The sequence below is a fragment of the Zalophus californianus genome, chromosome 17, assembly GCF_009762305.2.
Source record: "Zalophus californianus isolate mZalCal1 chromosome 17, mZalCal1.pri.v2, whole genome shotgun sequence".
Classification (NCBI taxonomy): domain Eukaryota; kingdom Metazoa; phylum Chordata; class Mammalia; order Carnivora; family Otariidae; genus Zalophus; species Zalophus californianus.
Genome location: NC_045611.1, coordinates 17481455 through 17501628, shown reverse-complemented (window position 1 = coordinate 17501628; position 20174 = coordinate 17481455). Strand labels below are relative to the sequence as shown.

General features: G+C 45.1%; 1 protein-coding gene across 1 annotated transcript in view; it reads left to right on the top strand.

The window, feature by feature from the left end:
* CDH3 (cadherin 3) overlaps window positions 1-20174 on the top strand; it is a 46057-nt gene that overhangs the window by 5673 nt on the left and 20210 nt on the right. The window contains exon 3 of the mRNA XM_027618850.2: window positions 19908-19993. Within this exon, the coding sequence (XP_027474651.1) occupies window positions 19908-19993 (86 nt within the window). The remainder of the gene's footprint in view (window positions 1-19907; window positions 19994-20174) is intronic.

Sequence of the window (20174 nt, the reverse complement as noted above, 5' to 3'; positions counted from 1 at the left end):
CCATCCCTTCTGGGTTCTTGATTTTCACTTGGCAAGTCTTTATTTTGTCTTTGGTCACATCCTTTGTGTTAGGGGACAAATCCTTCCCTTTAATTGTCCTTAAGCCAGTGCTTGTTATTTTCCCCCCAAATAGAAAGGGAATCTGGAAATGGACCTGAATTTCTTAGGTGAGGTCTTCCTCCTGGGTGATTTTTTTTTTAATTTTTTTTAAAGATTTTTATTTATTCATTTGTCAGAGAGAGAGCACAAGCAGGGGGAGCAGTAGAGGGAGAGGGAGAAGCAGGCTCATCACTGAGCCAGGAGCCCGATGTGGGACTCGATCCCTGGACCCCGGGATCACGACCCGAGCCGAAGGCAGATGCTTAACGACTGAGCCACCCAGGCGTCCCCCTCCTGGGTGATTTTTATTCTGGACAGTGTATGAGTGGGGAGCAGCCTCCTCAAATGGACAAAGGTGGTCGAGTCCAGCTCCTCCCTCATTATGGAGGCAATGAGGTGTCTGAGACCCAAGGACAAGTTGACTGGTCATTCGGCCAACAAATGTCTGAGTACCTACTGGGTGTTAGATGTTCAGAAATGACAAAAGACTCATATCTCATTAATGTCAGTGAACTCCCCAATTAAAGGAGGAAGCAGATCAGCCGCCAGGCAATTTTAATTATGAATCTGACATTCAACAGATATTTACTGAGCACCTACCAAGTGTCAGATACTGTTGTTCTAAGTGCTATGGTTATGTTAGAGAGCAAAACATGCCCAAAACCCAGGCTTCATGGGCCATTTACCTGCTAGTGGAAGAAGACAGACAAAATAAGTTAATATATATAGGATATGTATTATATATAATAAGTATATATACAGTATAATATATATTATGTTTTATATATATAAAATATATAACATGTTGTATATATACATATGATCAAGCAGGAGGTAGGTAGGGGAGAAAAAAATAGGGAGGCACATAGGAAGGGCTGCTGACACGTTCTCAGGGGGACCTGAAGGGAGTGATGTCCAAGCTGAAGGCCGGAGAAGAATTATGCAAGGGAGTTGGGGCAGGAGAGGTAGCAGGGAGTGTTCCTGGCAAGGGCACAGTATGGGGGCCAGGAACTTAAATATATTTAGTCTGGCTGGACTATGGAGTGTAAGGTGGGAAGAGGCAAAAGGAGAAGTAGGCAGGGTCCAGTCCAGCTTGAAATTTGTCCCACTCCCCGCACCCGCCCCCCATCAGAGAGGCAGTAAGGTATTTGGGAAAGGCAGATGTGGCTGAAGTCCTAGTTAGGCTCTCCTGGAGGCCAGCGTCTCTGAAGTCTCCCCTGGAACCAGGACCCTGAGCCCCACCTCCAGCCTCCCTTTTTGCCTCCCCTTCCCCGCTTTCCCCAGATCCAAAAATGTTGTAAGTCTCAAATTTTCCCCCTCATTTCATTTAGTTACCAGTCATTGCCAGGCAGCAGGGCTACCCATCAAGGAAGGGCTTCCAAACAAAAAAGCAACCTAAATACCATTTACTGAGAGCTTACTGAGTTCTAGAGACTACACTATGTACTTTATGTAATAAGCCCTTTTAATCCCCCGATACCCGTGGGCGGGGTGAGGGGGGTGTTGAATTGGCTTCATTTAACTGGATAGGAAACCTAGGCTTGTAACTTTGTAACCTATCCAAGGTCGCCCAGCTAGTAAATTGTGGAATTAGGATTTGAGCCCAGGTTGGTCTCCCTAAGTGTGGGATACTAACCACACTCCTAAGTGTGTGAGAGGGGAAGAGGTTGTGAGTCCTTCTGGTTGCAGCCAAGCTAGAGGAAGATTGGAAATAGTTAACTTCTGACCCAAGGGCTTTGAATTCCTGTTCCTTCCACAGGCCTCTGTTAATCACCAGGAGCTGGAGTTGGGGGGAGGGGGCATTTCTATCCAGGACCCCTGGCCTCCTCTTTAGGATGTGGGGGGATAGGGCTGGTTCAGATACCAGGCCTGATAGCACTCTCACTCACAGTTCTCAGCAGAGAATGTGCTTCTGGCTGGTTATCTTCTACCTCTCCTCTTCCCCACCCCCACCTTCCTGCTCCACTTCCCCCCGCCACCCTCAAGGACTCCCCCCACCTTGCTCTGAGTGGGGGAGCTTGATACACTCTGCCTCTCTCCCCTTGCCCCAGGGAAATCTGGGCACCCTTCCGATTCTGGGTCACTAGAGCTTCAGTGGTCTGCAAACTCCTCAAGCTAATAGAATCCCCTCCAGGCTATGGTAGCCATGATCCTGCTGAACTTCTGGGGTGCTGGGATGCTCTTGCTGTCTCAGTAAACCAAAATGCCTTATCCTGGAAAGAGAGAGCACACAGACACCTTCATTTTTCCCCCATACCCCATCTTTGAACTCACAACTCTGACTCTTTTGCTGTCTGACATCTGAGGAGAGGGCCTCAGAGCCAGGGCCCCATAGCCAGGAGGTGGGCGAGTGGGTGGCTCCTTCCCCCTCATGAGAGCCTCCGAGGCTCCACAGACCCCCAGGGAGGGGAGATCTGTTCTCCACTGGACCCCAAGACTTGATCTCAAGGGCTGGATGGGGAGATGGGGCCAAGGAGGCACAATCCCAGGCTTTCCTTTTCCCTCTCAGTCTCAGGACCCCAATTTTTGCTAAAGAGCACGTAAGATTAGTTCAGCATTACAGCTCTTACCAAGAAAACTTAACCCTGTGTTGGAGGCCAGAGGTCGGTTGATCTGGCCCAGAGTTCTGATCTCAGGGTCTCCCATCAGCTTGAGGAAGTCTTTGCTCCCCTGGAGTTCACTGTGTACAAGAGTGCATATGTATTTTTCGGAGACAATTCTTCCCCCTAATTTGGGAAACCCTAGCGTATTCCTCACTGTCTCCCCAAACCCACCCCACCCCCCAGCTCAGGTGTATTCAGTTCTTCAGGGTCTTGTCAAACCCAGCGGTGGGCACAGGCCTGATGGTGGACATCTGGGCAGGGGAAAATGGGGTTCTCAGCCTGGTTTCTCAACCCAACCTATGTGGCCTGAGACAAGTTACTCTGCTCTCAGCTCCTCAGCCTTGAGGCTCTAAGTGTCATGTGTGTGAGACGTGCCTTCATGTCCCTGGAGCTCTAAGGAGGTGGACTGCTGGCTGGTCGCTAACAGGGCAGGACTGGAGCGTTCTGCTCCTCTGCTGAGTGTCTTGCTTAAAGGCTGGCTGCCTTCTCACGAGTCCCATCTTGTCGTAGCTTCAGGCCTAGAGAAAAGACAGCTACTTGTGGGCTCCTCATACACAAGCCAGAACAAGATGCCAGGCCCACACCCTGCCCTCTTCTTGTGGAGTCTGCCTCAGCTGGGGCTTCCCACCAGGGCTGCTTGACCTGCAATTTTCTTGTCTTTTATGGTCTTTTTCCGCTTCCAGAATGCTCCTGCATTCCCCATCGGGGACTCAACCACACTCCAACTGGTTTACCGGTCTTTATCCCCTGAGTCAGTAGTTTGCAAGCTTGGCTGAGTATCAGACTTGCCTAGGGAGCTTTTCATTTTTATCACATCCCCCTCCATATGTACTACTGATATTGTTTATGTGGGGTTGGGCTGGTTGGTTGGAATTTTACAATAATCCATGAATATATGTTCACTGTAAAAGACCATGTTTTTCAATAAAATATGTAACACTTAGTATGTGACAGGTACAGCTCTTAGCATTTTAGATGTATTAGCATATTTAATCATCATAACACCCCTTCCCCATTTTACAGATAAGGAAACTGAGACCAGAGGGGTTAAGTAACTTGCCCAAGATCACACAACTGATAAACAGCAGAGCTTGGATTCAAATCTAAGCAGCCCAAGCTTTAACCACTGTACTCCACTGCCTCTCAATAGAAGCAAATCAGAAATAAACACAGGAAAGTTCTCCTCCTCAATTCTCCTGCCTAAGGATAAGCGCATCCGGTGGTTTAATGTGAATCTTTGTGGAACTTTTTCTTTACAAGAAACTTCTATGTGCATTAAGGAATTTTTAAAACAAGAATTGGACTATATCAAGCATATAAACATTGTAACTTCCTTTTTTAACTTACTGAATCACAGGCATCTTTCTCCATATTGTTAAATACACATCTATCTTGTTTTTAACAAGTCCATAGTCTTCTATGTGGTGGATATACCATGATTTATTTAGCTAAACCCTTGTTTTTATCTTTTACAGATGTGGAAGTGGGGAGGAGTTAAAAAAAAGTTGTAAAGTATTTGGATTTTCAGAAACCTATCAGAGATCACCTTATTAGGAAAGACTGCTGTAGAAGGATGATCACATGAATTGTTCATCTTAACCCCATTCACATAAATTAAGCTTTTCTGTTCGAATAATACCTTAAAGATGACAGGCTTTTTGCAGTAAACTTAATAAGGTTACTATGCCATTTAAAAACCATTAGTTTTGGGGCGCCTCAGTGGCTCAGTCAGATAAGTGCCAGACTCTTGGTTTCAGCTCATGTCATGATCTCAGGGTCGTAAATACAAGCCCCATATGGGCTCCTGGCTCTGTGGGGAATCTGTTTCTCACCTCTTCCTCTCCCTCTCTCTCAAATAAATAATATTAAAAATAATAAAAAACTGGGGCACCTGTGTGGCTCAGTCGTTAAACGTCTGTCTTCGGCTCAGGTCATGATCTCAGGGTCCTGGGTTCGAACCCCCATCGGGCTCCCTGCTCGGCGGGAAGCCTGCTTCTCCCTCTCCCACTCCCCCTGCTGTGTTCCCTCTCTCGCTGTGTCTTTCTCTGTCAAATAAATAAATAAATCTTATAAAAAATAATAATAATAAACCATTAATTTTAACACTAACCATTGTTTGATGACTTAATTATCTGAATGTTTCAGAAGTATTTGAAGTCATCAAAGCTTTAAAAAATGTAAACTGCTTAACTCAGAAGTAAACTGTAAAATCTCAGCACTTGCATTATTTTCCTTGGGTGTTGAGAGCTGGAAAATGTGACATTCAGTCAAAGCAAAAATGAAATTTTTCTCATTTTTCTTTAGATGTCAAAATCTAGTTAGCAAGCATTTTGAAGAAAAGTTCTTTTCCATTCTTTTTTTTTAAGATTTTATTTATTCATTCAAGACACAGAGATAGAGAGAGAGAGCATGAGCAGGGGGAGAAGCAGAGGGAGAAGCAGGCTCCCTGCTGAGCCAGGAGCTGGACATGGGGCTCGATCCTAGGACCCAGGGACCATGACCTAAGCCGAAGGCAGACGTTTAACCATCTGAGCCACCCAGGCTCCCCTCCATTCTTTTTTTTTTTTTAAGATTTTTAAAATTTTTTAACAGAGAGAGACAGCGAGAGAGGGAACACAAGCAGGGAGAGTGGGAGAGGGAGAAGCAGGCTTCCTGCCGAGGAGGGAGCCCGATGTGGGACTTGATCCCAGGACTCTGGGATCATGACCTGAGCCAAAGGCAGATGCTTAACGACTGAGCCACCCAGGCGCCCTCCTTCCATTCTTTTTTATTTATTTGTCAGAGAGAGAGAGAGACTCAGCACAAGCAGGGGGAGCGGTAGGCAGAGGGGGAAGCAGGCTCCTCACTGAGCAAGGAGCCTGATGTAGGACTCTGGGATTATGACCTGAGCTGAAGGCAGACACTTGACTGAGCCACCCAGGCATCCTGGTTTCCATTCTTAAAGAGGATATTCATTTATGATCTTATTTTCTCCCAAGAGGTGCTTATGGGCTTTTTCTTAATCCCAAATATTGTTGTAATAAAGTCTTTAGAGGGCAGTTGCATGATTTAGAAGATGCGTTCTTGAAAACCTCAAATAATTTATAATTCCCATGATTGAAGATTTATGTTCTCGTGTGAATATATGTGAAGTGTATGTGTGTCGGGTAGGGAAGCTAGGGGGGTGCTTACAATTCACTAGTCTCTCCAGTTGTGAAATTATGTGACTTTACATTATTTAATTTGGGAGATTTGCATTTCTTCAAACTTTGCATACAAAGTGCGATTTGAATATTTATGGTACCATTTCAAATTTCTACAATTGAAATTTCCATGAAATATAACTGTTATAATGTGTAGAGTGCCTGAGCCGGAGTCCAGAGTGCCTGGGTTAAATCTTTTTTTTTTTTTTTAAGATTTTATTTATTTGACAGAGAGAGAGACAGCGAGAGAGGGAACATAAGTAGGGGGAGTGGGAGAGGGAGAAGCAGGCTTCCCGCCTAGCAGGGAGCCTGATGTGGGACTCGATCCCAGGACCCTGGGATCATGACCTGAGCCGAAGGCAGACGCTTAACGACTGAGCCACCCAGGCGCCCCTGCCTGGGTTAAATCTGTCTATTTAACTAGCTGTGGAAACTTGGGTAAGTTGCTTAACGTCTATGCCTCAGTTTCCTTATCTGTAAACTAGGGATAATTATGAGGATCTGATAAGGCTCTAGTATGGATTTAATGAATTAGTATATGGAAAAGCATTTAGTAAATAAATGTTTAGGTGTTAGCGGTGGTAAAGTAGCAGTATTGTTACAACTGTAATAGTTTGTATACATATTTCTTTAGAATGCATTCCTAGAAGCAAAATTGCTGGGTCAAAGGACTTTCATAGTTTGCTCATCATTATCGAACACCTACTTTGTATCAGGCACTGAGCTAAGTGTTGAGATACAGTGATAAGCAAATTCTAACATAGTCTTTACCTCTGGGCATTATTGAGAGTAGTAAGGGAGATAGATAATTAGATAATAACAAGTAAACATATAATCATAGTTGTAATGAATTATATGGCAGAAAGTTACTTAGAGCTTCCCTGAGAAAGTAACTTGCTTTGGGATCTGAAAGATGTTAGGAGTTAACTGGGTAAACTGGAGTGGAAATGTAGAGAGACACTGTTCTAGACAGGGGGGCAGCATGTGGAAAGGTTATGCTGCATTTAAGAAGAGCACTAATGTGGCTAGACAGTGGAGACAGGGAATTGAGCACATTAAAGATTCTGTTTTTTATCATAAGAACAATGGCACACCATGGGGCACCTGGGTGGCTCAGCTGTTAAGCATCTGCCTTCGGCTCAGGTCATGATCCCAGGGTCCTGGGATCGAGCCCCGCATCGGGCTCCCTGCTTGGCAGGAAGCCTGCTTCTCCCTCTCCCACTCCCCCTGCTTGTGTTCCCTCTTTCGCTGTCTCTTGTCAAATAAATTAAAAAAAAAAAAAAATCTATAAAAAAAAAAAGAACAATGGCACACCACTGATGAGTTTCAAAACAAGAAAGTGATCTCATTTCATTTTCTCAAATGTATGATCTGTTGCATTTTAAAAGATCCTTTCTTTTTAAATGGAGATTTTTGCACCCATTGAAGCTAAATATGATGTGGTATGTACTAAAGCAGTGTGGGTAGAGATGAAGAGGCATGAATGGTCATCAAAGATGATGATGCTAACTAACCGCATGCCAGGCACTGTGCAAAGTATTACCTCCTTTAACTGAGTTAGATATTATTAACATCATTCCATTTTATAGGTGAGGAAACAAATTTGCCCAAAGTCAGTGATGGAGCCAAAATTTGAGCCCAGGTACTCTAGACCCAGACTCTGAGCTGCTTCTAGGACCCAGATTTTGGGTTTGAGTAGCTGACACATGGTATGTCATTCTCTGGGAGACCCATGAAAAAGGACCATATTTGGGCTAAGAGTAAAGATCATGGATTTATCATGGATTTGCTTTTTGACATACTGATTTCAAGATACCTTTAAAATATCCAGGGGGAGGGGCACCTGGGTGGTTCATTCGGTTAAGCATCGGCCTTCTGCTCAGATCATGATCCCAGGGTCCTGGGATCAAGAGGCATGTTGGGCTCCCTGCACAGCGGGAAGCCTGCTTCTCCCTCTCCCTCTGTCTGCCGCTCCCTCTGCTTGTGCTCTCTGTCAAATAAATCAATCAATCTTGGAAAAAAAAAAAATCCAGGGGGAAATACTGCATAAACAGATATAACAGATATATGTGTTGTTGTTCAAAGGAAGGATCTGGACATTTGAAATCTTGGTAACATCTTTTGAAGTGCCCTCAAAAAGCCATTCCAATTTAACTACTTTGGAGAAATAAATGAGACAATTAGGAACTTTTAGAAACCAATAAACTGCCTCCCTGAGATCACCTCCAGAAGCTGATTCAGTAGTGATGGGTGGGCTGGACATAGGGAATCTGGATTTAAAAAAAAAAAAAAAAAATTCTCCAGGTGACGCATTCAGCTGTGTTTGGGAACCAATGCTTTTACCCCTTAATTGCCATCCCAGATAGCCCAGGGTGATCACTAGGGTCTCTGTTCTGTATGGTCCTGGAGGGTGGGAATCCGTAAGCCAGGCAGCACACCTCATGCTGAACTTTGAGTCAGCCCTACTCCAAACTCCCAGAGTGCTGTGGAGTACAGCCCAGCTGGGGTTTTTCTCCGAGGATGATGAGGGAGGATCCTGCCCCCAAGGGTAAGGAGGAACCTGAGTAACGCAGTCTTTGCAAAGAGTTTTCAACAGAGAGGCAAAAAGAAATTCCCCAGAAAGAGTATCTTTCGCCTCAACAACATGGGGTTATATAACTTTTCTAGTAAAGGGGGAGGGGGATCACAACTGAAAGCAACTGATATCTGATAGCAAGTCAAATTCATGTTTACCGAAAAACTGGAAGATACGCAAAACAGAAGCCCACCATTCCTAAAGGACCTCTGTCCTTTCAAATGATCTTCAGGGCCATTTCCCTAACCAGGTGTTGGTCCACGTCTGATCTCAGGGGCAGGGCCGGAGTTCCACGGCTTCACTGCCCTACCGCTCGCCCTCCAGTCCTGCTCGCCTAACAATCCAGCTTTGTCTTCTACTTGGGTGGGTAGAAGGGCTCCGTGCTGAGGGCCCCTAATGCCCCGCGGGCCCCCTCTGCTGGAAGATCCAGGTCCAGGGTGAACCGGGCTTTGAGGTGCGGAGCCATCTGGCAGGTAGAGCGACACTCGGCCAGGGTCAGGCTGTCGTCCAGGAGCTGGGCGTCTGTGTAAAGCCCCTGCTGCACCGGCGGCCACTTTAGAATGCTTTCCACCACGCACTTCAGCTCCAGCACAGTGCTTCACTCCTCGGCGGGCCGGAAAATGGTGATCTCGTGGCGATGAATCATCACGAACACTTCCATGGCAGTGAGTCGGCCAGCTTTGCCCTCAGCTTTTGGAAAAGAGAGTTTGGGTCCTGGGAGGACAGCTGTGGAGCCGCCGGAAGCGCTTTATTCCCCAGCAAGGTACTAACGGCCCTCGGGTCAGTGAACCCCTCGGCTTCCCAGCATGCCTTGTGGACTCCCCGTGCCCCACCCGACCCCTCCCCCTAGCCCCAGCATCCTTCACGCGCACTCCCTCACCCGGTTGGGCGCCTTAGACTAGGTGCTGCTCACTGTCCACCGTCTTGGGTTTCGTTTTCTTCTGGGATCGTTGACTCTAGGGAAAGCTAGGCCACCTTCCTGGTGCCAAGGTTGAGCCCCATTTTCTGTCTTGTCTTTTCAACCCCCCCTCCCCCTGCTCTCTTTTACAAGTATAATAGCATTTTACGTTTTGTCTATAAATGACTGTTTTGTGGGGTTCCTGGCTGGCACAGTCAGAAGAGCATGCAACTCTTGATCTTGGGGCTGTGACTTCAGCCCCTTGTTGGGTGTAGAGATTACTAAAAATAAATAAACTTTTATAAATAAATAAATGGCTGTTTTGTGACCTGGCTTTTTTTTTTTTTTCTCCTCAGCAGAGTAGGGTTTTTCCTTGATAGGTTTTCTTTGTCTTTGTCTTTCTTTCTTTCTTTCTTTCTTTCTTTCTTTCTTTCTTTCTTTCTTTCTTTCTTTCTTTCTTTCTTTCTTTCTTTTTCTTTCTTTCTTCTTTCTTTCTTTCTTTCTTTCTTTCCTTTCTTTCTTTCTTTCTTCTTTCTTTCTTTCTTTCTTTCTTTCTTTCTTTCTTTCTTTTTCTTTCTTTCTTTCTTTCGTTCGTTCGTTCGTTCGTTCGTTCTTTCTTTCTTTCTTTCTTCTTTCTTTCCTTTCTGTGTTTATTCATCTAAGTAATCTTTACACACAACGTGGAGCTCAGACTCAGGACCTTGAGATCAAGAGTTGAATGCTCTTCTGACTGAGCTAGCCAGGTGCCCCTGTAGATTTTCTTTTATGATATTTAATGCTGCAGATGAAACATTTGAGTGACAGTAGCACACATAATTCTGTTGAAAGTTAAGTTGTTGTGACTGCCTTTTTTTTTTTTTGGTTTCAGCAATAGTTATGAATATATCCTTCCTGTTACAGTTTTGTCCTGTCTGGGATGATTTTTCTGGCACAATTCCTGGGTCAAAGGGCTTGTTTAAGGCTTCTTGATTGTCAGAAAGGTGCCAATTTACACTCCCCCAACCCCTAACAGTACATAGCAGCACCTGTTTCCAAAGTATTTCACAACACTCATTCTTTTAATTTGTATTTTAGTGAACTATTTTCCTATTATAGAGTTTTACTTAGGAAAATGCCAGAATCTTTTAAGGCAGTTCTGCATACTTATCCCATGCAACTTGTTATCCCAGCCCCTTAACAGAAGGCAGTGATAGTTATGAGCACACATTGGTTTGCTTTATGAACTAGACGTATCCCTAAGCCGAGCCAGAATGGAGACTTGATTATCTCTCTTGCATCCCCCACAAGCTTCCTTTTGGTCACAATACTTTAAAACTGATAATACTCTTCTCTTCTAGTTTTTTTTTTTTTTTTTTAAGATTTTATTTATTTATTTGACAGAGAAACAGTGGGAGAGGGAACACAAGCAGGGGGAGTGGGAGACGGAGAAGCAGGCCTCCTGCCAAGCAGGGAGCCTGATACGGGGCTGGATTCCAGGACCCTGGGATCATGACCTGAGCCGAAGGCAGATGCTTAACAACTGAGCCACCCAGGTGCCCCTTCCCTTCTAGTTTAAATGCCCAAAGATCAGCAGAGAAACTGGCTAAGACTGATCACTTGAAGGACATTTTACTCCCAGAGAGATGGGTGGTTTTATTTTGTCAGAACATCCAGTAAAGTTGGACATTGAGACTATATAGCACCTCCATGTCGTGGCTGAGAAGACAAGCTCCTGACCTTCAGGGGTGTTCCCCTGGCAGTTGGGAGGTGTCTAGGCAATTCCAACGTTAAGAGCAGGACTGGAATGAGTTCTCAGCCCAGTATCCATCAGTTCTTAGTCTACTTAAAAAGCTTTCTTTTTTTTCAACAGCTCTTGTACCCTGGGGACTTAACTCTTCTCACCCAACTTTTATACTGGTGCCAGTTCAAGATCTGAGGCCAGGCTTGGCAGGATGGTGTTGAGAGAGGAGCTTTGAGCACAGGCCAGGGACTCCTGGTTCCATTGGATGTCTTTCTATGTAGTGCAGATACACAGAGCTCTGATTATTATTTCTCTAGAAGCAATCTCAAGTTACTAACTCCCTTTCCCAACAGTATTCTAGGAATTGTGTACTTAGGCTCAGTGCTGAAAGCTATCAGTTTATATTATAGAAATACCTAACTCTGCATCAGGTTCATTGGCTTTGTGATTCCAAATCTCTTGAATCTAAGGCAGTTAAATGACTTTAAGGTCCCAGGTGGGTGCAGAAGAACTATGTTTAGGTGTCTTTTCCAGTCTTAAGGTCTGAACTGTTGCCCCATGTGCTCATCAGTGCTCACCAACTTGCCCCGGAAAAAGTTTGACACAAGCCCATTCATGCCCCCATGACTTGGCCAGGATGTGTGGCCTTGTGGAGCTAGGCTACAGTCAGGAATGGGAATCAGCTTACTTTACTAGCTGTTAGAAGGTGGGGTAGAAGGGGATGAGTGATGATGAGACCTGGTTCAGATCAATTTCATTTAAAAACCAGTAATACAAGCCAGTGGTGCCAGGAAACATCTAGGAGGAAATTGTAATGATCTGCCTCAGGGCTTACCATTTGCCAGCCTCTCTGTGACTCATGGCTTGCAGAAAAAACTGCTCATGTTCCTACAGGTGCCTCGGCAAGTTCCCCTGGGCAGTTTAGCTTGTCAGTGAGGTGGCCATCCTCTGCCTCCCCCAATAAACCATGGTGCATCTCCTATAAAACAGTCCTTTCCTAATGCAAACTGAGCCAGCTCCCTATTAGGCTCTTTGGTCCCATGTATCTCTTTCTTGCTTTGGTGCTTCATCCCTCAGGTAAAGCATTTGGCTGTAGCTAACTCCTTGCCCACTTTGAGAAATGGTTTCTCTTTGGTGTAGGGAGAGGTGCAGAGTTAGAATCAGAAATTTAATTAGCTGTGAGTAGGCTAGAGGTGCCTTTTATTGAGGGCTTGCTGTGAGCTAGACATAGTGCCCAGTGCATATAAGCTTTATCTTATTTAATCCTCCAAATAATCTTTTGAGTTAAGTAGTATTATTTCCATTTTCAGATGAGGAAACAGCTTCCATATGCTCACACAATATGGATTTGAGCCCAGGTCTTTTAGACTTTAAATTCCATGCTCTTCACCATTTACCTGTCTTTAGGATTTGAAATCTGGTCCTACTGTTTCCTACTTAGGGGGCCTCATATACTTTACTTACTTCTCAGAAGCTGCTTCCTGAGGCATTTCAATTCTAGGCAGCCTCTTGTTTTCTGCATTGTCAGAATGGGGGCAGTAATATTCACCTTGCAGGTTATTTTCTAAGGAATTGGATAGGAAAACATTTAGCTGGGTGTCTCAGGCAGAGTGGGTTGAAGCTTGTTGCTGCCTGCCTGACTCATGCCCCTAGATTGTGCTCTGTATCCAACTGAATGCAGGTTAGAGCTGATGGGGTCAGGCCCTCTGATGCAACTGGAATATGCAGCCTGAGTAGGAGGCACGTACACTTGGAGTGCATGACTATTGACTTCTCCTTGATTGTTGGCACTGTCCTGTCTAACAAAATGGATAGCCAACTACAAATATTTGGAACCATATGATAATGTAAATGTGCCAGCAACAGGACACTGAAGTGTCCTGTGCATTTTGTGGGGTGGGGCAGATTTTGTAGAAAAGAGGAGAGAGTTTCTGAGTTCCTGGCAGCTTTTAGAGTTTGGGGGATTAAGGCTTCTGATGGGGTGGGTCAGTCCATTAGCCTCTAGCTGTATAACCTGATAGGGGAAGATTGGAGAACTCCTAGTGTCTTGTTAAGGGAAACAACTAAACAAACTTATCTGGCCACCCCTCTGCTAGCTGAAGACCTTCCCTTAGGAAGAAAGCTGTTTTGAGAAAGGGAAACAGGACTGTTAATTTTTTTAAAGATTTATTTATTTATTTTAGAGAGCACAAGTGGGAGGGGCAGAGGGAGAGGGAAAGAGACTCTCAAGCCCGACTCCGAGCTGAGTGCAGAGCCCCATGTGTCTGGGGCTGGATTAAAAAAAAAAAAATTCAGTCTCACAACCCTGAGATCACCACCTGCGCTGAAATCAAGAGCCAGAGCCTTAACCGACTGCTCCACCCAGGTGCCCCGGGACTGTTAATTTTTTTAATCAGTATTTGAATAGCTAATGCATTCATGCAGGTCAGAATTTAGAAGGGTATTCAATAAAAAAAAAACTCATCCCTGGGACACCTGGGTGGCTCAGTCGGTTAAGCGTCTGCCTTCAGCTCAGGTCATGATCCCAGGGTCCTGGGATTGAGTCCCACATCGGGCTCCTTGCTCAATGGGGAGTCTGCTTCTCCCTCTGCCTGTCACTCCCCCTGCTTGTGCTCGTTCTCTCTGACAAATAATTAATTAAAAAAAAATCTCATCCCTGTTCCCTACCTGCTGGTTTTTCCACCTGTAAGCCTAGTTTTTTGGGTCACCTTCCAGAGGTATTTTTCAAATACAATTAAAAATACAAATGTTAGCGTATTAACATAGACTATATTAATCTATCTCATTTAAATTAATTGTCTTAGAGATCTTTCCATATCAATACATAGGAGCTTCCTCATCATTTCAGCTTTTTGTGTGTGTGTGTGGCTGCATAGTGTTCTCTTGTATAGATGGTGTCATAATACAAAGTTCATCTCTTATTGATAGACATTGAGATTGTCTGGGGTTTTGCTATTACAATTACAATCAATGCATCGTTGAATAGTCTAGTAGAAAAATGATTTTGGAAAAGAGGCTGTATCTTGTACAAATTTAAAGGTACTTGAGGATAGATGCTTGTTTCCTGATGCATCCCTAGTTTCTAGAAGAATGTTGGGCACTTAGGAAGCACTCAAGTAGCTCTTGAATCAACCACTATGTTGAGGAACCTGGCTTTAGAATCTGAATACCCTGGGTTCTATCTCCACCTTACGCTCACTAGCTGTATGACCTTGGGCTATCCTCACCTCTGAACCTCAGCTTCCTGGTGTGTTATAAGAGTCTTTGTAAGCTTCTGGGGTTCACAAATTTGTGGTTTGGGGTTTTATCTTATTTGATGTTCAGGATGGCTCTGTGAAGTCTAATTTCCATCTTCCAAATGAGAAAACCTAAATTCCTAATAATTGGTTCAATTTCTGCATCAGTATATTGATGTTTCCAACTAACAGCATTGAGGGGCCTTTGTATGCATCCTTAATACACTTTTAAGGTATGCTGAGTCATCTAAGGAGTTTTAGGTATTCCCTTTAAGCTTTTCTTATTCTTATTACATCAAGGAGCAAGTGTGTTTGGTCCTACTACTCTTGAATTACTCTAATAGCATGCATCTCTCCTTTTAAGCCAAGGGAAAGCAGGCCTCAGGCACAAAACTTGAGCAAACAGTTGATTCTGAGACCCAGAGAATTCAAGTGCCTTACCCAGGATCACCAAGCAAGTTAATGTCAGTGCCTACAGGGGTCTCTGTGTCCATTAACTTCATCAAAGGCAGACCCTGACATGCATTCTATTCATCAGTCCTTTACTTGTTTTGTTTTTTTAAGATTTTTTATTTGACAGAGACAGACACAGCGAGAGCAGGAAACAAGCAGGGGGAGTGGGAGAGGGAGAAGCAGGCTTCCCGCGGAGCAGGGAGCCCGATGTGGGGCTCGATCCCAGGACCCTGGGATCATGACCTGAGCTGAAGGCAGATGCTTAATGACTGAGCCACCCAGGCGCCACAACTTAGTCACCTCTTTTAAAGCCTCTGTCTCCACATACAGTCACATTTGGAGGTACTAGGGGTTAGGACTTCATATGAGTTTGGTGGGGAGAACGACACAATTCATATTAAGAGAAAAATCTGACAGAAAAATTTTTAAAAATTGCTGGTAACCCCAGTCGTTGGAAATTTTCATTTCCTTTTAGTCTTTTTTTTTTTTAAGATTTTTTATTTATTTATTTGTGAGAGAGAGAATGAGAGACAGAGAGCAGGAGAGGGAAGAGGGTCAGAGGGAGAAGCAGACTCCCCGCTGAGCAGGGAGCCCGATGTGGGACTCGATCCCGGGACTCCAGGATCATGACCTGAGCCGAAGGCAGTCGCTCAACCAACTGAGCCACCCAAGCACCCTTCTTTTAGTCTTTTGAAATGTGCATAGTTGCATATATTACATAGGCCTTTCTACATTCTGCTTACTTTCTTTCACTTCATAGCATAAGAATTTTCCTAGATAACTTACAAACTCAACTATAAATATCATTTTGCATAGTTGGATAAATAACCCATGGAGTAAGCGTTCCATAGATTATTTAACGGTTGCTCTATATTAAGGTGATTTAACCTTTGCCATATATCATTCCTGGCCCTTTTAGCCCTCGGGCAAAGCCAGAATCCTCAGAAGATGGGTCTCTACAGCTGTGTGCAGGATGCAAAGGGTCCCGGAGTCTCGCTGCCTCCAGGGCCCTTTGGAGCTGACTCAGGCCTAGATCCCTCCTTCCCCTCCTACTGGCCAAGCCTCCCTTCTTCCGCCTTCCATTCACTGACCCCTCTTTGCAAAGATGAGCCATGTCTTAACTTCATTCACTTAGATTAGTTGTGCCTGTTTTTGAACCTCATGTCGGTGCAGTCATACCTAGGTCCTCTCTTACATCTGGCCTCTGTTATTCAGCAGTAGGTTTGTAAGATTCATCCACATCATCATCTGTCGTTGTGGTTGATTAATTTCATTATGTGAATATACCATGGTGTTTCTGTCCATTCTGCCCTGATTGACCTTCGGGCTGTTTCCAGTTTTTCACTATTAGAAACAGTGCTGCTATGAACACTAAAACATATGCCTTCAGGTGAGTGTGTCTGTTTGTTGGGTCTCTACCGCAAAGTGGAATTGCTAGGTCTTGGGGAATGTGTATATTTAGCTTTGGTAAATACTACCCAACAGTTTTCCAAAATGACTGTTCTGTTTTACACTCCCACATCAGACTTCTGCTGTTTTTTCTTATTGCAATAAAAGATGCATAACATAAAGTTGACCATTTTAACCATTTTAAAGTAAATAATTCAGTGGTGTTAAAGCACATCCACAGTGTTGTGCAACCAGCATCATAATCCATCTCCAGAACTTTTTCATCGTCCCGAACAGAAGCTCTGTACCCATTGGACAGTTAACTCCACATTTGCCCCTTTCTTCAGCCCCTGGTAACCTCTGGTCTACCTTCTCTCTCTCTCTCTCTTTTTTTTTTTTTTTTAAGATTTTATGTATTTATTTGACACAGAGACACAGAGAGAGGGAACACAGGCAGGGGAGTGGGAGAGGGAGAAGCAGGCTTCCTGCCGAGCAGAGAGCCCGATGCAGGGCCCGACCTCAGGACCCTGGGATCATGACCTGAGCTGAAGGCAGACGCTTAACAACTGAGCCAGCCAGGCGCCCCTAGTCTACCTTCTCTCTTAACTATTCTAGGTACCTCGCATACACGGAATCCTACGGTATTTGTCCTTTTGTGACTGGCTTATTTCACTTACCGTGATGTTTGCAAGGTTCGTCCATATTGTAGCATGTGTCAGAATGATATTACTTTTGTAAGCTGAATAGTGTTCTGTTGCATGGATATACCACATTTTGCTTATCCGTTCATCTCTTGATGAACTTGGGTTGTTGGCACCTTTCAGCTACTGTGAAGAATGATACTATGGAAATTAGTCTACGGGTATCTGTTTGTGTTCCTGCTTTCAATTCTTTGGAGTATACACCTGGAAATAGAGCTGCTGGATCATACGGCAGTGCTGTTTACCTTTTGAGGAGTCACCAAACTGTTTGACACGGCAGCCGCGCCATTTCACCTTCCCAATGCCAGAGGGTTCCAATTTCTTCCCATCTGGCCAGCACTTGTTATCCCCCCACCCTTTTTAAGATAGTTTTCCGGGAGCCTGGGTGGCTCAGTTGGTTAAGCAACTGCCTTCGGCTCAGGTCATGATCCTGGAGTCCCGGGATCGAGTTCCACATCGGGCTCCCTGCTCAGCAGGGGGTCTGCTCCTCCCTCTGACTCCCCCCTCTCGTGCTCTCTCTATCTATCTCATTCTCTCTCTCAAAATAAATAAATAAAATCTTTAAAAAAAAAAAAAAGATAGTTTTCCTAGTGGCTGTGAAGTGGTATCACATTGCACTTTTGATTTGCATTTCCCTAATAGCTCATTGGTTCTGAGCATCTTTTCATAGGCTTATTGGCCATTTGTGTATCTTCTTGGACAATTGTCTTTTCAGGTCCTTTGATTTTTGATGTTGAATTTTAGGAGTTGTTTTTATATTCTGGATATTTATCATTTAGAATTCTACTTTTGTAGGGGTGCCTGGGTGGCTCAGTTGTTAAGTGTCCAACTCTTGGTTTTGACTCAGGTCATGATCTCAGGGTTATGAGTTCAAGCCTTGCATTGGGCTCTGCGCTGGGCATGGAGCCTACTTTAAAAAAAAAATAGAACTCTACTTTTTAATATTATACTCATATACTGTTTGAATGCTTTGTCATGTTCACATTACTTTTGTAGTTAAAAAAACAAACTCATCTGTTGGGATGCCTGGTAGAGCATGTGACCCTTGGTCTTAGGATTGTGAATTTGAGCCCCACGTTGGGTGTAAAGATTACTTAAAAATAAAATCTTAAAAAAAAATCATGTTATTCTTCCTTATTTGGAGGAAGGATTTTTTTTTAAAGATTTTATTTATTTATTTAATTGACAGAGAGAGAGAGAGAGACAGAGAGGGAACACAAGCAGGGGGAGTGGGAGAGGGAGAAGCAGGCTTCCCGCGGAGCAGGGAGCCCGATGTGGGGCTCGATCCCGGGACCCTGGGATCACGACCCGAGCCGAAGGCAGTCGCTTAACCAACTGAGCCACCCAGGCGCCCCAGGATTTTTTTTTAAAGATTTTATTTATTGGGGTGCCTGGGTGGCTCAGTCGTTAAGCATCTGCCTTCAGCTCGGGTCATGATCCCAGGGTCCCAGGATCGAGCCCCACATCGGGCTCCCTGCTCCGCGGGAAGCCTGCTTCTCCCTCTCCCACTCCCCCTGCTTGTGTTCCTTCTCTGGCTGTCTTTCTCTCTGTCAAATAAATAAAATCTTAAAAAAAAAAAAAGATTTTATTTATTTATTTGAGAGAGAGAGAGCATGAGAGGGGGGAGGGTCAGACTCCCTGTTGAGCAGGGAGCCCAACGTGGGACTCAGTCATGCGACTCCAGGATCATGACCTGAGTCGAAGGCAGTCGCTTAACCAACTGAGCCACCCAGGCGCCCAGGATTTTTTTTTATTTTTTAAGTAATCTCTGCACCCAACATGGGGCTCAAACTCACAGCCCTGAAATCAGGAGTTGCATGCTCTGCCGACTGAGCCAGCCAGGTGCCCCAAGGAAGAACTTTTTTAAACAATCATCATCATAGAGGAAGAAAGGAGTGGCAGCAACAGGGGGAGAAAATAAACCCATTATCATCATCTGAGACTAAAGGACAATTTCTCAAAAAAGGACAGTTGGGAGGCCTCACGCTGGCATTTCTGTGGCGCAGCCCTGTCCCCGTGGGCCTTGTCCTGCTGCAGCCTACTGGTGTCTGGGCCAGCATCAGGGAACCACGGGGCCAGAGCATGGTGCTGAGGGGCCCAGGTGTGCCCTCAGGTGGCCTCTTTTCATGCTTTGGCCACAAGGAAGAGTGGGTAAGAACACTCTCTAGCGAATACCTTGGAGTCAGGCCGATGTGGCTTCTGAACCTCAGTTTTCTGATCTTTGAAAAGAAGCTAATACCTACCTTGGTGGTTAAGGTAGTTGTAGGGATGAAATGGGCCCAGTCTCTGGCTTGGTGAATGGTAGTTAGCACCTCAGAGTGCTTATTTAAAGGTTGGCTAACCGGGGGGGGGGGGGGGGGGGGGGGGGGGTTTGTCCAGAGGGAGCATGATAAACTAAAACAGCTAGAGGTTGTCAAGAATGATTTGTGTGGGGCGCCTGGGTGGCTCAGTTGGTCAAGCGACTGCCTTCGGCTCAGGTCATGATCCTGGAGTCCTGGGATCGAGTCCCACATCGGGCTCCCTGCTCAGCGGGAAGTCTGCTTCTCCCTCTGACCCTCTTCCCTCTCGTGCTCTCTGTCTCTCATTCTCTCTCTCACAAATAAATAAATAAAATCTTAAAAAAAAAAAAAAAGAATGATTTGTGTGGGTAACCTAACCAGGTAGCAGGATGCCTATTGCATGTAGGTAGACTCATGGTCTTCTGAAATGCTGAAAATCTCCTGCCTCCAGCTATGATCTTGGGTTTACCTCGTGTCTCATGAGGCCATCTGGGGCTGATGGGCTGAATGCCTATGATCTTGATTCTTTGGTGTCATGAAGAAAGAAAGGGGCTTGGCCCACAAACCACAAAGTGATCCTCCCTCTTGAGACCAAAGTTGGAAGCCCCATCTGAAATTCGTATTTACTTGATCACAGTGGAGACCAAAACCAGGTCTCCTTCTGGCTTGGAACAGTCCTTGATCCAGTCAGAGGGCGGTTGTCAGGTGTTGCTTCCCCAGAGTAGCCTCCAGAAGTCACCTCCCTAATATTCTCTTTCTTCCTTCCCCACAGGGATTTGCATAGACTGCCCCGAGCAAGAGTCAGCCCCGCTTAGCACTGATGGTGATTTCACTGTGCCGAATGATAGAACAGTCCAGGTAAAACACCACAATGTTCTCCATGAATGCCCAGCTTGCTGCTGGCCCTCAGTTGCCCACAGCTTACAACCTCCCACTAGGGGCGCCAGAGAGTCAGGCCCGTGGGGCAAAGAACTGCCCTGGCCCAGTGCCCTTTGCCCCTGGGATTCCCTTTCCCACCTCCCTTTCCTTCTTTCCCATA